The 14,578-nt window shown below is 38.4% G+C and overlaps 1 protein-coding gene across 1 annotated transcript in view; it reads left to right on the top strand.

Moving 5' to 3' along the window:
• Positions 1–14,578, top strand: part of STIM2 (stromal interaction molecule 2) — a gene marked incomplete in the record, with an annotated part of 440,010 nt that overhangs the window by 220,618 nt on the left and 204,814 nt on the right. The window contains 1 exon segment of the mRNA XM_053704074.1: positions 758–872. Within this exon segment, the coding sequence (XP_053560049.1) occupies positions 758–872 (115 nt within the window).

The following is a 14,578-nucleotide window of genomic DNA, read 5'->3' as shown; positions in this document are numbered from 1 at the left end:
ATTATGGCTCTAGGACAGGCTTGACATTCCATATAATTTTTTTTTTTTATGTTCACTTCCTGTGCAGTAGATTATTCCTTCCCTGGAAGTGTCTTAAAGTGAGCAGAAAAAATATGTACCCTGCAATAACTTGCAAGACTGTAGCCTTACATAAAATTTAGATTTAGTTTAATATATGCACCACCTCAATTAGTAAAATAGTTTAACATGTAATGTGCTACTTCTTTGAAGAAATAAGTTTCTTGAATGTAAAAAATTTCCCCCCTTTATTGAAAAGCATACTGAGATGTGCTCAGGATCAGCAGTGCACTATTGGGAGCTAGCTGCTGATTGGTGATAGCACATACATTTCCTCTTGTCATTGACTCACCTAATGTGTTCAGCTAACCCCTAGTAGTGCCTTACCATGCCTTACACAAAGGGTAGCAAGAGAATGAAGCAAAATAATAGAAGAAAATTAGAAAACTGTTTAAAAATGTGTACTCTGTATGGATCATTAAAAGAAAAAAAACAAAAAAGTTTAATTTCTCTTTAACAATTTTTCTGACACATCCTGGGGCACGTGCATGGGCCAGTAAGTTTACATACCCCTCTGGCCTTGTTTGGTGTATCAGATAAGTTAAATTAAGATCCTGAAAAAGATATATAAACCATATGAAATCACGATGTGGCTTTATCGTTGTGTGTTTCAGAAAACTCATATTGGTGAATAAGTGAAGAGTCTAAGATGAACTAAAATAATTTCATTATTTTACAGTTTCTTCGTGAAGATATGAAATACAAAGATGCATCACATAAGCATAACCATTTGCACCGTGAAGACTCGCACATCACAGTTGAGGATTTATGGAGGAAGTGGAAAACATCAGAAGGTACAAAAAGTTATTTCTACTGTGCTACTGTTTTTTTTTTAATTCATTTTGAAATTATATATATCTAGATGTATTTTCTAACATCAAGTAAAACAAGAACGTATGAAGTGTGCAATCTTAGGGATATAGAACTTGCCCTGAATTTATTAGGTGAAAATTGAAGCTTTGGTGCTTTAGACTAGAGAAGCTAATTTAGCATTTCTGAGCGTTAATCCAGTAATACATCAGCTCCAGTTATTGTTTGGTAACTCGCCTTGCTTGCTCCTTCTGGTCAGCACAACTAAGTGCAGTTACACTTTATTTCTGGCCTTTGTGTCCGTATTCTTTGGCATATATTCACAGATGTGCTTGTTATCAATTTCTCTTTTGGGAGGGAAGTACTTAAAGGACCCTTAAGAATAATACTTCAGTTTGTATTAGGAAGAATTTTCTGCAGAAGGGTGTGTTAATAATTTTGATTAGTCTGTCATGATATTTGAAGAATCTATTCACTTGCTTTACACAACCTTCATGGAGCTGCTTTACAAACTTTTCCCTTTTACTACTTGTGTGTAATTTAGAGATGCCACAACCCAGTGTGTTTAGATTAACAACAAATCATTATTATGGTCCTTTTAAATATAATGTTAATAATAATTGGTGTCCGCACTTCGCCAGACTGGCTATATCAGATAACCGCAGTTCTTGAGACACTTATTCTCAATGATGCTTATGCTATATGGGCCAGGAGGATACTTCCTATTCACATCTAGTTTCTAGATGGTTTTGATCCCAGCATGAGTCAGTTATGCATTCCTATTTGTATGAAGCTTTTGTGATCCCGGTTAATCTTGGCAGGCCTGTAACATACTCCTAATTTGTTAACGACAGCACCCTATGTGGGGTGGCGTGGAAGATACCTCATTTAAAAGTTCTTTAGTTTACCTTTAAGATGCAGGTGAGCTTCATAAAAACTACTACCTGCAATGACAGTGAAACTGCTATTATGATGACTGAGAGGAGGGGACCTCTAATGGCGCTCTTCGCTTCTTTCTGTGACCAGGAGAGATCCATTACATAATGTATGTAACATTTTTGCGTTTTTTTGATGAACTGCTACTAAACTTGCAGTTGTTTTTACTGTGCACATTAAAGAAACTTAATTAAATGTTCTTTTCTTGGGCATTACTGCAAACTTTTTTTTTTAATAAAATGCTTATTTATAAATATTTGTAAGGATTATTATAATCGACTTCTACAATTCTAAAATGCCCCCTAGATTTTGAACTTTGCTAAGCCTTGCCTTAGTGCCTTCATGGGATCCACTATGGGATTTCTGCTTGTTCTATCTTACATTGTCCGCAACTTGGCAGCAATATAGAAACTTTGACATGTGTATTTTTTGTCCACTTCAATAATCAGCTTTTTGTATCCTGTAGTAAATGCTGAGTTTAGCGGGTCTGTTATGAGTATTGAGTAATTTTATGTTGCTCTAAACTGCCAGAGCTGCTTGTTTCATGTTTTTGTTTTTTTATTAGTCTGTGCTGGTAACTTTCTTTTTACAATATAAATATTTAAGAATACATTTGAATTATTTTACCTGTATGAACTAGTAAGCGCTAGACTATATTTGTCTCATTAAGGAATGCTTTGTAATAAACCAAAGCTTGTAGCTAAATTCAAAAATTCATAACAAGAAAGAAAGTCATGGCAAGCGTTCAAATTGTTCTTTACCAAAGTTCTCACTATTGTTCTCCCTGCAGCTCCACTGATTATTCTGTTTAAGAAGTTACATTACCTCCAGATATGGGAATATAATAATTTGTCATGTTTGTTTCTTGTTTAATGACTTTTATGGTTTGTGCTAACGTGGGGGAGTATGGCATATATTTACAGGATTTAACCTATATTTATTACTAGCACTAGTTGAAGAGTATAATCATTACACGTATTGGTTTTCAAAGAAAATTCCACTACATTTTGTGTAAATGAAAATCTTGATGTCTCTGGCTTCCCTTAGTGGGGAAAACGTTCTTATGATGTCTAAAATCTCAATTTCATGTAGGTTTTAGAACATCAATAGTGATTTAAGTATTAATTTATTAGGTTACGCTATGTGGGACTTAGAAATATAATTAATTTTAAGGCACAGTAAATGTTTTATATCGGTCATTAAAGTTGCCAACATAATATTTGTTTAGAACTTCTTAAAGCTGAATTGTTGTGGATAAAAAAAGTGAACGTCACACGCAGTCTGTATACTCCCTTGCTTGAACATGGTGTTGGTTTATTTCTTTACAGCAGGTTTCAATAAGCTGTGACAACCTGCCCTATATGCCTTTTCAGCATGGGCTCACAGTATACCATGCACTTGTGTTACCCACAGACAGCTTTCCTTTTATAAATATTAGATTGCTATCTTAGTCCAGCATTTAGATCCAGTGCTTTATAGTAGAGAGATGGCTGCAAGTTGTGCGCATGAGCAAGCCTATCAGTAAGCATGCTCTCAAGAGATCTGTGTAAGCAGAAGATCATCATTTGCATACGCAAAAAGAGAGAAACTCTCAACCAGGGAACAAAGAATAGCCTAATAACTTGTTCTATGGCTATTTACCACCCCAGTAGCAGCCTATTTTTGCCCATTATGCGCTTTCACAGAGAAGAAATTTCCTGTAGTATATCAGTCTGGTCCTGACTAAACAGTACAGTCCATCTCCGAAATACATGGCAAACCCCAGACGTATGTTTTGGTTTAGTGTGGGCAATCATTGTTTGGTTGAATGACACATCCACTGCTGTAATGAAGAAAAAGCGCCTCTGACTCAATTATCGGCAATGAGAACATACAGATGGTGTGTGAAGATCACCTTTTTTTATGCAGTGACAGCGTTTCAGCTTCAAGGAGTAAACTCTTAGGAGATATTAAGTTGACATTTTTTTATTTTTTAATGATTCATAGGAAACATTTACTGTCCCTTTTGAACCAAATGATATTAACAGATAAATAAAACGTTTATATATTAGTGTGTTTTGTTGAACTGTTGAAACTGTGGAGTTTTCCTTAAAGGTATAGGGAGGTCAAAATGAATCTAGCATGATTCAGATAGAACATGCACATTTTAAGACACTTTTAAATTCTCTTGGTATCCCTTGATGAAAAATACACACATATATCTTACACTAGTGAGCGCTAGCTGTCAATGTTTCTTCAGCAAATTGATAACTAAAGAATAAAGCAAATGTGATAGAAGCAAATTGGAAATTTGATTTAAAACTGTATTTTCTATCCAAATCACAAAAGAAAATGTTGGGGTGTCTTTTTTTAAAGTGATGGTTAACTTGACATGTTTTAAAATCAGGTCCGGAATCTAAGCAATATTTTCGATCGACTTTAATTGATCATTGCTGATAAAGATGCGCTTTAACTTACTTTTGATTCTAGCCATGACATTTTAATACCTCGCACTCCAGGTTTAAACTTTTTTCCAATCGGTTTGAAAACATCTCAGAAAAAAATGAGTTTTGAAGTGGGTGGCTGGAGTGCTGGGTATTAAACTAGCACGGCTTGATTAAAAGTAAGTTACAGCACATCTTCATTAGAAGTGATCAGTTAAAGTCCCTGTAAAATATTGCTTAGATTCTGGACCTGATTTTAAAAACATGTCAAGTTTAGTATCACTTGAATTCAAACAAATGAATGGCTGGGATTGACTTTTTTTGAAGCTATTTTAATCGCTGCACATAGTAGCGATATTAGAGCATTATAGCACACCCAAAACACCATTAAATCCCCAAAAGTAAAATAAGTCCGATAGTTACCTGTTTTACATGAGCCAGGGTGAATCCGCCTAAGGGCTTATAAATCTCTGATATTATCCAAGGAGCCCCGTCGGCTGTAGGTTTGCATGAGCTAACTTGCAGCTGAGAGTTAAGAATCAGTGGGATGATTGACAGCTCCTGCTCGCTTGCAATCGACTGCATGCAAACAGGGGACAAGGTTGCACACATTGATGTGCAATGATAAATTCAGGCAGCATATTGCTGCCTGCTAGATGTGATGCCGGACTTACAGGGGCGAAGGTGTACAAAGTGTTTAAATGGTAAAATTGTTAATTTTACAAGCCTGTTTGCTAGGGAAATATGCACTATTATTGCTATTATTTGTTTTGTGACAACAGATTCAGTGGCACTGTACAGGGGGTACAATAAAATAAATCAAGACAAGGAAGGCAGGCTGCGACGGTAGGATTATAAGGACCTAGAGCACTTGGTTTACGTGGTAGTTGAAGACAATATGAGGATTAGCAAATAGGTACTTAACAAGAAAACTTACCCTCTATAACAGTGTGCAATCTCTGAAACCTTTCTTAGTGTTTTGATTATCCATTGTAGGACATTTTGTGATTACTTTCATTTTTTGCAGTTAAAAAATTATAGCTAGAACTAGATATGTGCATTTTGTTTTTTTCGTTCCCTAACAAATGCGGAGGTAAACTGCCAAAAGTCGCAATCGGCTCTTTTCGGAGCCGCAACTATTCTTGTGAAAGTGCAACACACTGAAAATAATCACTAGCATAATCCTCAAAATAGAGCTTTGTGTAAATGTAATGCTTATAGCCAAAATACATGTGGAAGTGTGGATTGTCTAATGCCTTTACTGCAATGAAAGTACATTTTCGAGTTTGTTCTAAGTTAGGATTATAGAAGTCACATCAGGTGAATAGAAATGGGGGCCTCTTAATAGAGATTTTTATGTAACATGAATTCATTGGAAGCCAAGGAATGGTACTCAGATTAAACAGGTGTTTTTAAGGAATCAAAATTTTAACAAACAGTGTCCAATGAGAGATTGTCCAGATGATCAGCAGCAGTATTTCCTGACAGATATTATTGCTTAGTGCATGTAAAACACCTGCTCTCACTAATGAATTAATAAAATGTATGGTACTAGCTGCATTGTTAAGTTTGTATTTCATGCCTGCACAATTGTTTTGATCCGGCCTGCTTTGCTGCATTTGGTAAATCAGATTATATATAGTTTAGAAATAAACCGTTGAAAGAAAAATTTTGAGAGTTATGCCCCTTTATGTTTCAGAGTATACAATTTTAAACAACTTGTCAAAATACAGTACTTCTATAATCAAATGTTCTTCATTCTCTTGGTATTCTTTGTTGATTAGGCATCAATACACTACTGGGAGCTAGCTGAACACATTGGTAAGCCAATAACAAGATGCATATATGTGCAGCCACCAATAAGCAGCCAGCTCCCTGCTGCTGAGCCTAACTAGTCGTGCTTTTCAACAAAGATACCAAGATAGCAAAGCAAATTGGATAATAGAAGTAAATTGGAAAGTTGTTTAAATTGCATGTTCTGAATCGTGAAATAATTTTTTTTAGGTTTCATGACCCTTTTAATATCTAGATAATTCATTTTTTTGATATATATAAACTACTGGCTTCCTGCCTTTTTTGTTTTGCGCATTTGTTTTAGCTTTGAAAACAAAGGGACCTCACTGATTTAAATGTGAATTCTCGTCACACCCCAAGCATTAAGTTAATGTTAAACATTTAATTAAAATCTGCTGTCAGCTTAGAAGTATTTAAAAGATATATAGCAATGTCATTAAAAGCTTTTCACTTTTGTGTGAAATATATCATAATCAACTTGAATGTAACCTGAGTTGGAGAATCCTTAAATCGGGTGCATGTTGCTATACACAAGCCTACGTACATTTTCAAAATAAGTGTTTTAATAGCTACAGAAATTTCACTATAAGCTAAGAAAATGATCTTTCTGGTGTTTTGTAATTCAGCGAATTCTCAACAGTCTAGGGCTGTCCATACCTGGAAAAGCAATTAAATGGGAGGAAACAGATACTAATACAGTCGATCGGGCCAGTAACAGTTTGTAACATATTTTGCTCTTTATCATTAATAGATAGAGAGTATGAATTTAGTGCCCACATAAATTAGAAAACCAAACATCCTGTTTAATAATTCTCTCTGATGGATCCATGCTATATTTGATGTTTGGCTTGGTTCACTGGTCTAGGCTTCAAAAACCTGGTTCTAGTCTACTTCTATTGTCTAATTGGCTTCATTCTTTATATATCCTTTTTTGAAGAAATAGCAATGCACATGGGTGAGCCAATCACACCAGGCATCTATGTGCAGCTACTGAGCATATTTAGATATGCTTTTCAACTAAAAATATCAAGAGAATGAAGCAGATTAGATAATGGAAGTAAAGTGGAAAGTTGTTTAATATTTCTCCAACATAGGTGTGTCCGGTCCACGGCGTCATCCTTACTTGTGGGATATTCTCTTCCCCAACAGGAAATGGCAAAGAGCCCAGCAAAGCTGGTCACATGATCCCTCCTAGGCTCCGCCTACCCCAGTCATTCTCTTTGCCGTTGTACAGGCAACATCTCCACGGAGATGGCTTAGAGTTTTTTAGTGTTTAACTGTAGTTTTTATTATTCAATCAAGAGTTTGTTATTTTAAAATAGTGCTGGTATGTACTATTTACTCTGAAACAGAAAAGAGATGAAGATTTCTGTTTGTAAGAGGAAAATGATTTTAGCAACCGTTACTAAAATCCATGGCTGTTCCACACAGGACTGTTGAGAGGAATTAACTTCAGTTGGGGGAACAGTGAGCAGTCTTTTGCTGCTTGAGGTATGACACATTCTAACAAGACGATGTAATGCTGGAAGCTGTCATTTTCCCTATGGGATCCGGTAAGCCATTTTTATTCAGACAGTAAATAAGGGCTTCACAAGGGCTTATTAAGACTGTAGACATTTTCTGGGCTAAATCGATTCATATATTACACATATTTAGCCTTGAGGAATCATTTAATCTGGGTATTTTGGTAAAATAATATCGGCAGGCACTGTTTTAGACACCTTATTCTTTAGGGGCTTTCCCTAATCATAGGCAGAGCCTCATTTTCGCGCCGGTATTGCGCACTTGTTTTTGAGAGGCATGACATGCAGTCGCATGTGTGAGGAGCTCTGATACATAGAAAAGACTTTCTGAAGGCGTCATTTGGTATCGTATTCCCCTTTGGGCTTGGTTGGGTCTCAGCAAAGCAGATACCAGGGACTGTAAAGGGGTTAAAGTTAAAAACGGCTCCGGTTCCGTTATTTTAAGGGTTAAAGCTTCCAAATTTGGTGTGCAATACTTTTAAGGCTTTAAGACACTGTGGTGAAATTTTGGTGAATTTTGAACAATTCCTTCATACTTTTTCGCAATTGCAGTAATAAAGTGTGTTCAGTTTAAAATTTAAAGTGACAGTAACGGTTTTATTTTAAAACGTTTTTTGTACTTTGTTATCAAGTTTATGCCTGTTTAACATGTCTGAACTACCAGATAGACTGTGTTCTGAATGTGGGGAAGCCAGGGTTCCTTCTCATTTAAACCTAATTTTCGTCCCTTTCGTAGAAACGGACCAGCCCCAAGTGCTACGTCCTCTAAGCAAGAGGGTAATACTTCTCAAGCCAAGCCAGCCTGGAGACCAATGCAAGGCTGGAACAAGGGAAAGCAGGCCAAGAAACCTGCCACTGCTACCAAGACAGCATGAAATGTTGGCCCCCGATCCGGGACCGGATCTGGTGGGGGGCAGACTCTCTCTCTTCGCTCAGGCTTGGGCAAGAGATGTTCTGGATCCTTGGGCACTAGAAATAGTCTCCCAAGGTTATCTGCTGGAATTCAAGGGGCTTCCCCCAAGGGGGAGGTTCCACAGGTCTCAATTGTCTTCAGACCACATAAAAAGACAGGCATTCTTACATTGTGTAGAAGACCTGTTAAAAATGGGAGTGATTCATCCTGTTCCATTAGGAGAACAAGGGATGAGGTTCTACTCCAATCTGTTCATAGTTCCCAAAAAAGAGGGAACGTTCAGACCAATCTTAGATCTCAAGATCTTAAACAAGTTTCTCAAGGTTCCATCGTTCAAAATGGAAACCATTCGAACAATTCTTCCTTCCATCCAGGAAGGTCAATTCATGACCACGGTGGATTTAAAGGATGCGTATCTACATATTCCTATCCACAAGGAACATCATCGGTTCCTAAGGTTCGCATTCCTGGACAAGCATTACCAGTTCGTGGCGCTTCCTTTCGGATTAGCCACTGCTCCAAGGATTTTCACAAAGGTACTAGGGTCCCTTCTAGCGGTGCTAAGACCAAGGGGCATTGCAGTAGTACCTTACTTGGACGACATTCTGATTCAAGCGTCGTCCCTTCCTCAAGCAAAGGCTCACACGGACGTAGTCCTGGCCTTTCTCAGATCTCACGGATGGAAAGTGAACGTGGAAAAGAGTTCTCTATCTCCGTCGACAAGGGTTCCCTTCTTGGGAACAATAATAGACTCCTTAGAAATGAGGATTTTTCTGACAGAGGCCAGAAAAACAAAACTTCTAAACTCTTGTCGGACACTTCATTCCGTTCCTCTTCCTTCCATAGCGCAGTGCATGGAAGTAATAGGTTTGATGGTAGCGGCAATGGACATAGTTCCTTTTGCGCGCATTCATCTAAGACCATTACAACTGTGCATGCTCAGTCAGTGGAATGGGGACTATACAGACTTGTCTCCGAAGATACAAGTAAATCAGAGGACCAGAGACTCACTCCGTTGGTGGCTGTCCCTGGACAACCTGTCACAAGGGATGACCTTCCGCAGACCAGAGTGGGTCATTGTCACGACCGACGCCAGTCTGATGGGCTGGGGCGCGGTCTGGGGATCCCTGAAAGCTCAGGGTCTTTGGTCTCGGGAAGAATCTCTTCTACCGATAAATATTCTGGAACTGAGAGCGATATTCAATGCTCTCAAGGCTTGGCCTCAGCTAGCAAAGGCCAAGTTTATACGGTTTCAATCAGACAACATGACGACTGTTGCGTACATCAACCATCAGGGGGGAACAAGGAGTTCCCTGGCGATGGAAGAAGTGACCAAAATCATTCAATGGGCGGAGACTCACTCCTGCCACCTGTCTGCAATCCACATCCCAGGAGTGGAAAATTGGGAAGCGGATTTTCTGAGTCGTCAGACATTACATCCGGGGGAGTGGGAACTCCATCCGGAAATCTTTGCCCAAATTACTCAACTGTGGGGCATTCCAGACATGGATCTGATGGCCTCTCGTCAGAACTTCAAGGTTCCTTGCTACGGGTCCAGATCCAGGGATCCCAAGGCGACTCTAGTAGATGCACTGGTAGCACCTTGGACCTTCAAACTAGCTTATGTATTCCCGCCGTTTCCTCTCATCCCCAGGCTGGTAGCCAGGATCCATCAGGAGAGGGCGTCGGTGATCTTGATAGCTCCTGCGTGGCCACGCAGGACTTGGTATGCAGATCTGGTGAATATGTCATCGGCTCCACCATGGAAGCTACCTTTGAGACGAGACCTTCTTGTTCAAGGTCCGTTCGAACATCCGAATCTGGTCTCACTCCAGCTGACTGCTTGGAGATTGAACGCTTGATCTTATCAAAACGAGGGTTCTCAGATTCTGTTATTGATACTCTTGTTCAGGCCAGAAAGCCTGTAACTAGAAAAATTTACCACAAAATATGGAAAAAATATATCTGTTGGTGTGAATCTAAAGGATTCCCTTGGGACAAGGTAAAGATTCCTAAGATTCTATCCTTTCTTCAAGAAGGATTGGAGAAAGGATTATCTGCAAGTTCCTTGAAGGGACAGATTTCTGCCTTGTCTGTGTTCTCCACAAAAAGCTGGCAGCTGTGCCAGATGTTCAAGCCTTTGTTCAGGCTCTGGTTAGAATTAAGCCTGTTTACAAACCTTTGACTCCCCCTTGGAGTCTCAACTTAGTTCTTTCAGTTCTCCAGGGGGTTCCGTTTGAACCCTTACATTCCGTTGATATTAAGTTATTATCTTGGAAAGTTTTGTTTTTGGTTGCAATTTCTTCTGCCAGAAGAGTTTCAGAATTATCTGCTCTGCAGTGTTCTCCTCCTTATCTGGTGTTCCATGCAGATAAGGTGGTTTTACGTACTAAACCTGGTTTTCTTCCAAAAGTTGTTTCTAACAAAAACATTAACCAGGAGATAGTCGTGCCTTCTTTGTGTCCGAAACCAGTTTCGAAGAAGGAACGTTTGTTGCACAATTTGGATGTTGTTCGCGCTCTAAAATTCTATTTAGATGCTACAAAGGATTTTAGACAAACATCTTCCTTGTTTGTTGTTTATTCTGGTAAAAGGAGAGGTCAAAAAGCAACTTCTACCTCTCTCTCTTTTTGGATTAAAAGCATCATCAGATTGGCTTACGAGACTGCCGGACGGCAGCCTCCTGAAAGAATCACAGCTCATTCCACTAGGGCTGTGGCTTCCACATGGGCCTTCAAGAACGAGGCTTCTGTTGATCAGATATGTAGGGCAGCGACTTGGTCTTCACTGCACACTTTTACCAAATTTTACAAGTTTGATACTTTTGCTTCTTCTGAGGCTGTTTTTGGGAGAAAGGTTTTGCAAGCCGTGGTGCCTTCCATTTAGGTGACCTGATTTGCTCCCTCCCTTCATCCGTGTCCTAAAGCTTTGGTATTGGTTCCCACAAGTAAGGATGACGCCGTGGACCGGACACACCTATGTTGGAGAAAACAGAATTTATGTTTACCTGATAAATTACTTTCTCCAACGGTGTGTCCGGTCCACGGCCCGCCCTGGTTTTTTTAATCAGGTCTGATAATTTATTTTCTTTAACTACAGTCACCACGGTATCATATGGTTTCTCCTATGCAAATATTCCTCCTTAACGTCGGTCGAATGACTGGGGTAGGCGGAGCCTAGGAGGGATCATGTGACCAGCTTTGCTGGGCTCTTTGCCATTTCCTGTTGGGGAAGAGAATATCCCACAAGTAAGGATGACGCCGTGGACCGGACACACCGTTGGAGAAAGTAATTTATCAGGTAAAAATAAATTCTGTTTTCATGCTCTTTCTAAATAATGAAAGAAAAAAATGTTTCATGTCTCAATAAAAAAAAGGTACATATGTGGTTCCTAACTAAAGTTTTATTCCATAAATAGTATTTTTATTTGGTTCATATTTAGGGCCTGATGATCTAAAGGTCTCTGGGTTGGCAAAATTACGTTAAAAGGACACTGAACCCACATTTTTTCTTTCGTGATTCAGATAGAGCATGCTATGTTAAGTAACTTTCTAATTTACTCATATTTTCAAATTTTCTTCATTCTCTCTGTATCTTTATTTGAAATGCAAGTAGTATGTAAGTTTAGATGCCGGCCCATTTTCTCTTGTTAAGTGTGTTCAGTTCACGGGTCATCCATTACTTATGGGATATATTCTCCTTCCCAACAGGAAGTTGCAAGAGGATCACCCAAGCAGAGCTGCTATATAGCTCCTCCCCTCACATGTCATACCCAGTCATTCTCTTGCAACCCTCAACAAAGAAGGAGGTCGCGAGAGGAGCTGGAGTTTTTACTTAACTATTAACTATTAACTATTCTTCAATCAAAAGTTTATTTTAAATGGCACCGGAGTGTGCTGTTTCTTTCATGTAATTAGCAAGAGTCCATGAGCTAGTGACGTATGGGATATACATTCCTACCAGGAGGGGCAAAGTTTCCCAAACCTTAAAATGCCTATAAATACACCCCTCACCACACCCACAATTCAGTTTTACAAACTTTGCCTCCGATGGAGGTGGTGAAGTAAGTTTGTGCTAGATTCTACGTTGATATGCGCTCCGCAGCAAGTTGGAGCCCGGTTTTCCTCTCAGCGTGCAGTGAATGTCAGAGGGATGTGAGGAGAGTATTGCCTATTTGAATGCAGTGATCTCCTTCTACGGGGTCTATTTCATAGGTTCTCTGTTATCGGTCGTAGAGATTCATCTCTTACCTCCCTTTTCAGATCGACGATATACTCTTATATATACCATTACCTCTGCTGATTCTCGTTTCAGTACTGGTTTGGCTTTCTACAAACATGTAGATGAGTGTCCTGGGGTAAGTAAATCTTATTTTCTGTGACACTCTAAGCTATGGTTGGGCACTTTATTTATAAAGTTCTAAATATATGTATTCAAACATTTATTTGCCTTGACTCAGAATGTTCAACATTCCTTATTTTTCAGACAGTCAGTTTCATATTTGGGATAAATGCATTTGTTTCAATCATTTTTTCTTACCTTAAAAAAATTGACTTTTTCCCTGTGGGCTGTTAGGCTCGCGGGGGCAGAAAATGCTTCATTTTATTGCGTCATTCTTGGCGCGGACTTTTTTGCCGCAAATTTTTTTTTCTGTTTCCGGCGTCATACGTGTCGCCGGAAGTTGCGTCATTTTTTGACGTTTTTTTGCGTCAAAAATGTCGGCGTTCCGGATGTGGCGTCTTTTTTGGCGCCAAAAGCATTTAGGCGCCAAATAATGTGGGCGTCTTTTTTGGCGCTAAAAAATATGGGCGTCATTTGTGTCTCCACATTATTTAAGTCTCATTATTTATTGCTTCTGGTTGCTAGAAGCTTGTTCACTGGCATTTTTTTCCCATTCCTGAAACTGTCATTTAAGGAATTTGATCAATTTTGCTTTATATGTTGTTTTTTTCTTTTACATATTGCAAGATGTTCCACGTTGCAACTGAGTCAGAAGATACTTCAAGAAAATCACTGCACAGTGCTGGAGCTACCAAGCTAAGTGTATCTGCTATAAACTTTTGGTATCTGTTTCTCCAGCTGTTATTTGTATTGCATGTCATGTCAAACTTATTAATGCAGATAAAATTTCCTTTAGTACTGTTACATTACCTGTTGCTGTTCCGTCAACATCTAATTTTCAGAGTGTTCCTGATAACATAAGAGATTTTATTTTTTAAATCCATTAAGAAGGCTATGTCTGTTATTTCTCCTTCTAGTATACATAAAAGTCTTTTAAAACTTCTCTTTTTTCAGATGAATTTTTAAATGAACATCATCATTCTGATACTGATAATGGTTCTTCTGGTTCAGAGGTTTCTGTCTCAGAGGTTGATGCTGATAAATCTTTGTATTTGTTCAAGATGGAATTTATTCGTTCTTTACTTAAAGAAGTGTTATTTGCATTAGAAATAGAGGATTCTGGTCCTCTTGATACTAAATGTAAACGTTTAAATAAGGTTTTTAAATCTCCTGTAGTTATTCCAGAAGTGTTTTATCTCCCTGATGCTATTTCTGAAGTAATTTCCAGGGAATGGAATAATTTGGGTAATTTATTTACTCCTAGACGTTTAAGCAAATTATATCCTGTGCCATCTGACAGATTAGAGTTTTTTGGGACAAAAATCCCTAAGGTTATGGGGCTGTCTCTACTCCTGCTAATGTACTACTATTCCTATGGCAGATAGTACTTCATTTAAGGATCCTTTAGATAGGAAAATTGAATCCTTTCTAAGAAAAGCTTACTTATGTTCAGGTAATCTTCTTAGACCTGCTATATTTTTAGCGGATGTTGCTGCAGCTTCAACTTTTTGGTTAGAAGCTTTAGCGCAACAAGTAACAGATCATAATTTTATAGCATTATTATTATTCTATAACATGCTAATAATTTTATTGGTGATACCATCTTTTGATATCATTAGAGTTGATGTCAGGTATATGTCTCTAGCTATTTTAGCTAGAAAAGGTTTATGGATTAAACTTGGAATCTTTCTTTCCAGGGTAAATAATCATTTTCGTTCCTTTCCTCACAACAAGGAACAAAAGCCTGATCCTTCATCCTC

This window comes from Bombina bombina, chromosome 2 (genome assembly GCF_027579735.1).
Source record: "Bombina bombina isolate aBomBom1 chromosome 2, aBomBom1.pri, whole genome shotgun sequence".
In the NCBI taxonomy this organism is placed as follows: domain Eukaryota; kingdom Metazoa; phylum Chordata; class Amphibia; order Anura; family Bombinatoridae; genus Bombina; species Bombina bombina.
The sequence above is the reverse complement of the archived record's forward strand: the minus strand, read 5'-3'. Positions and strand labels throughout refer to the sequence as shown.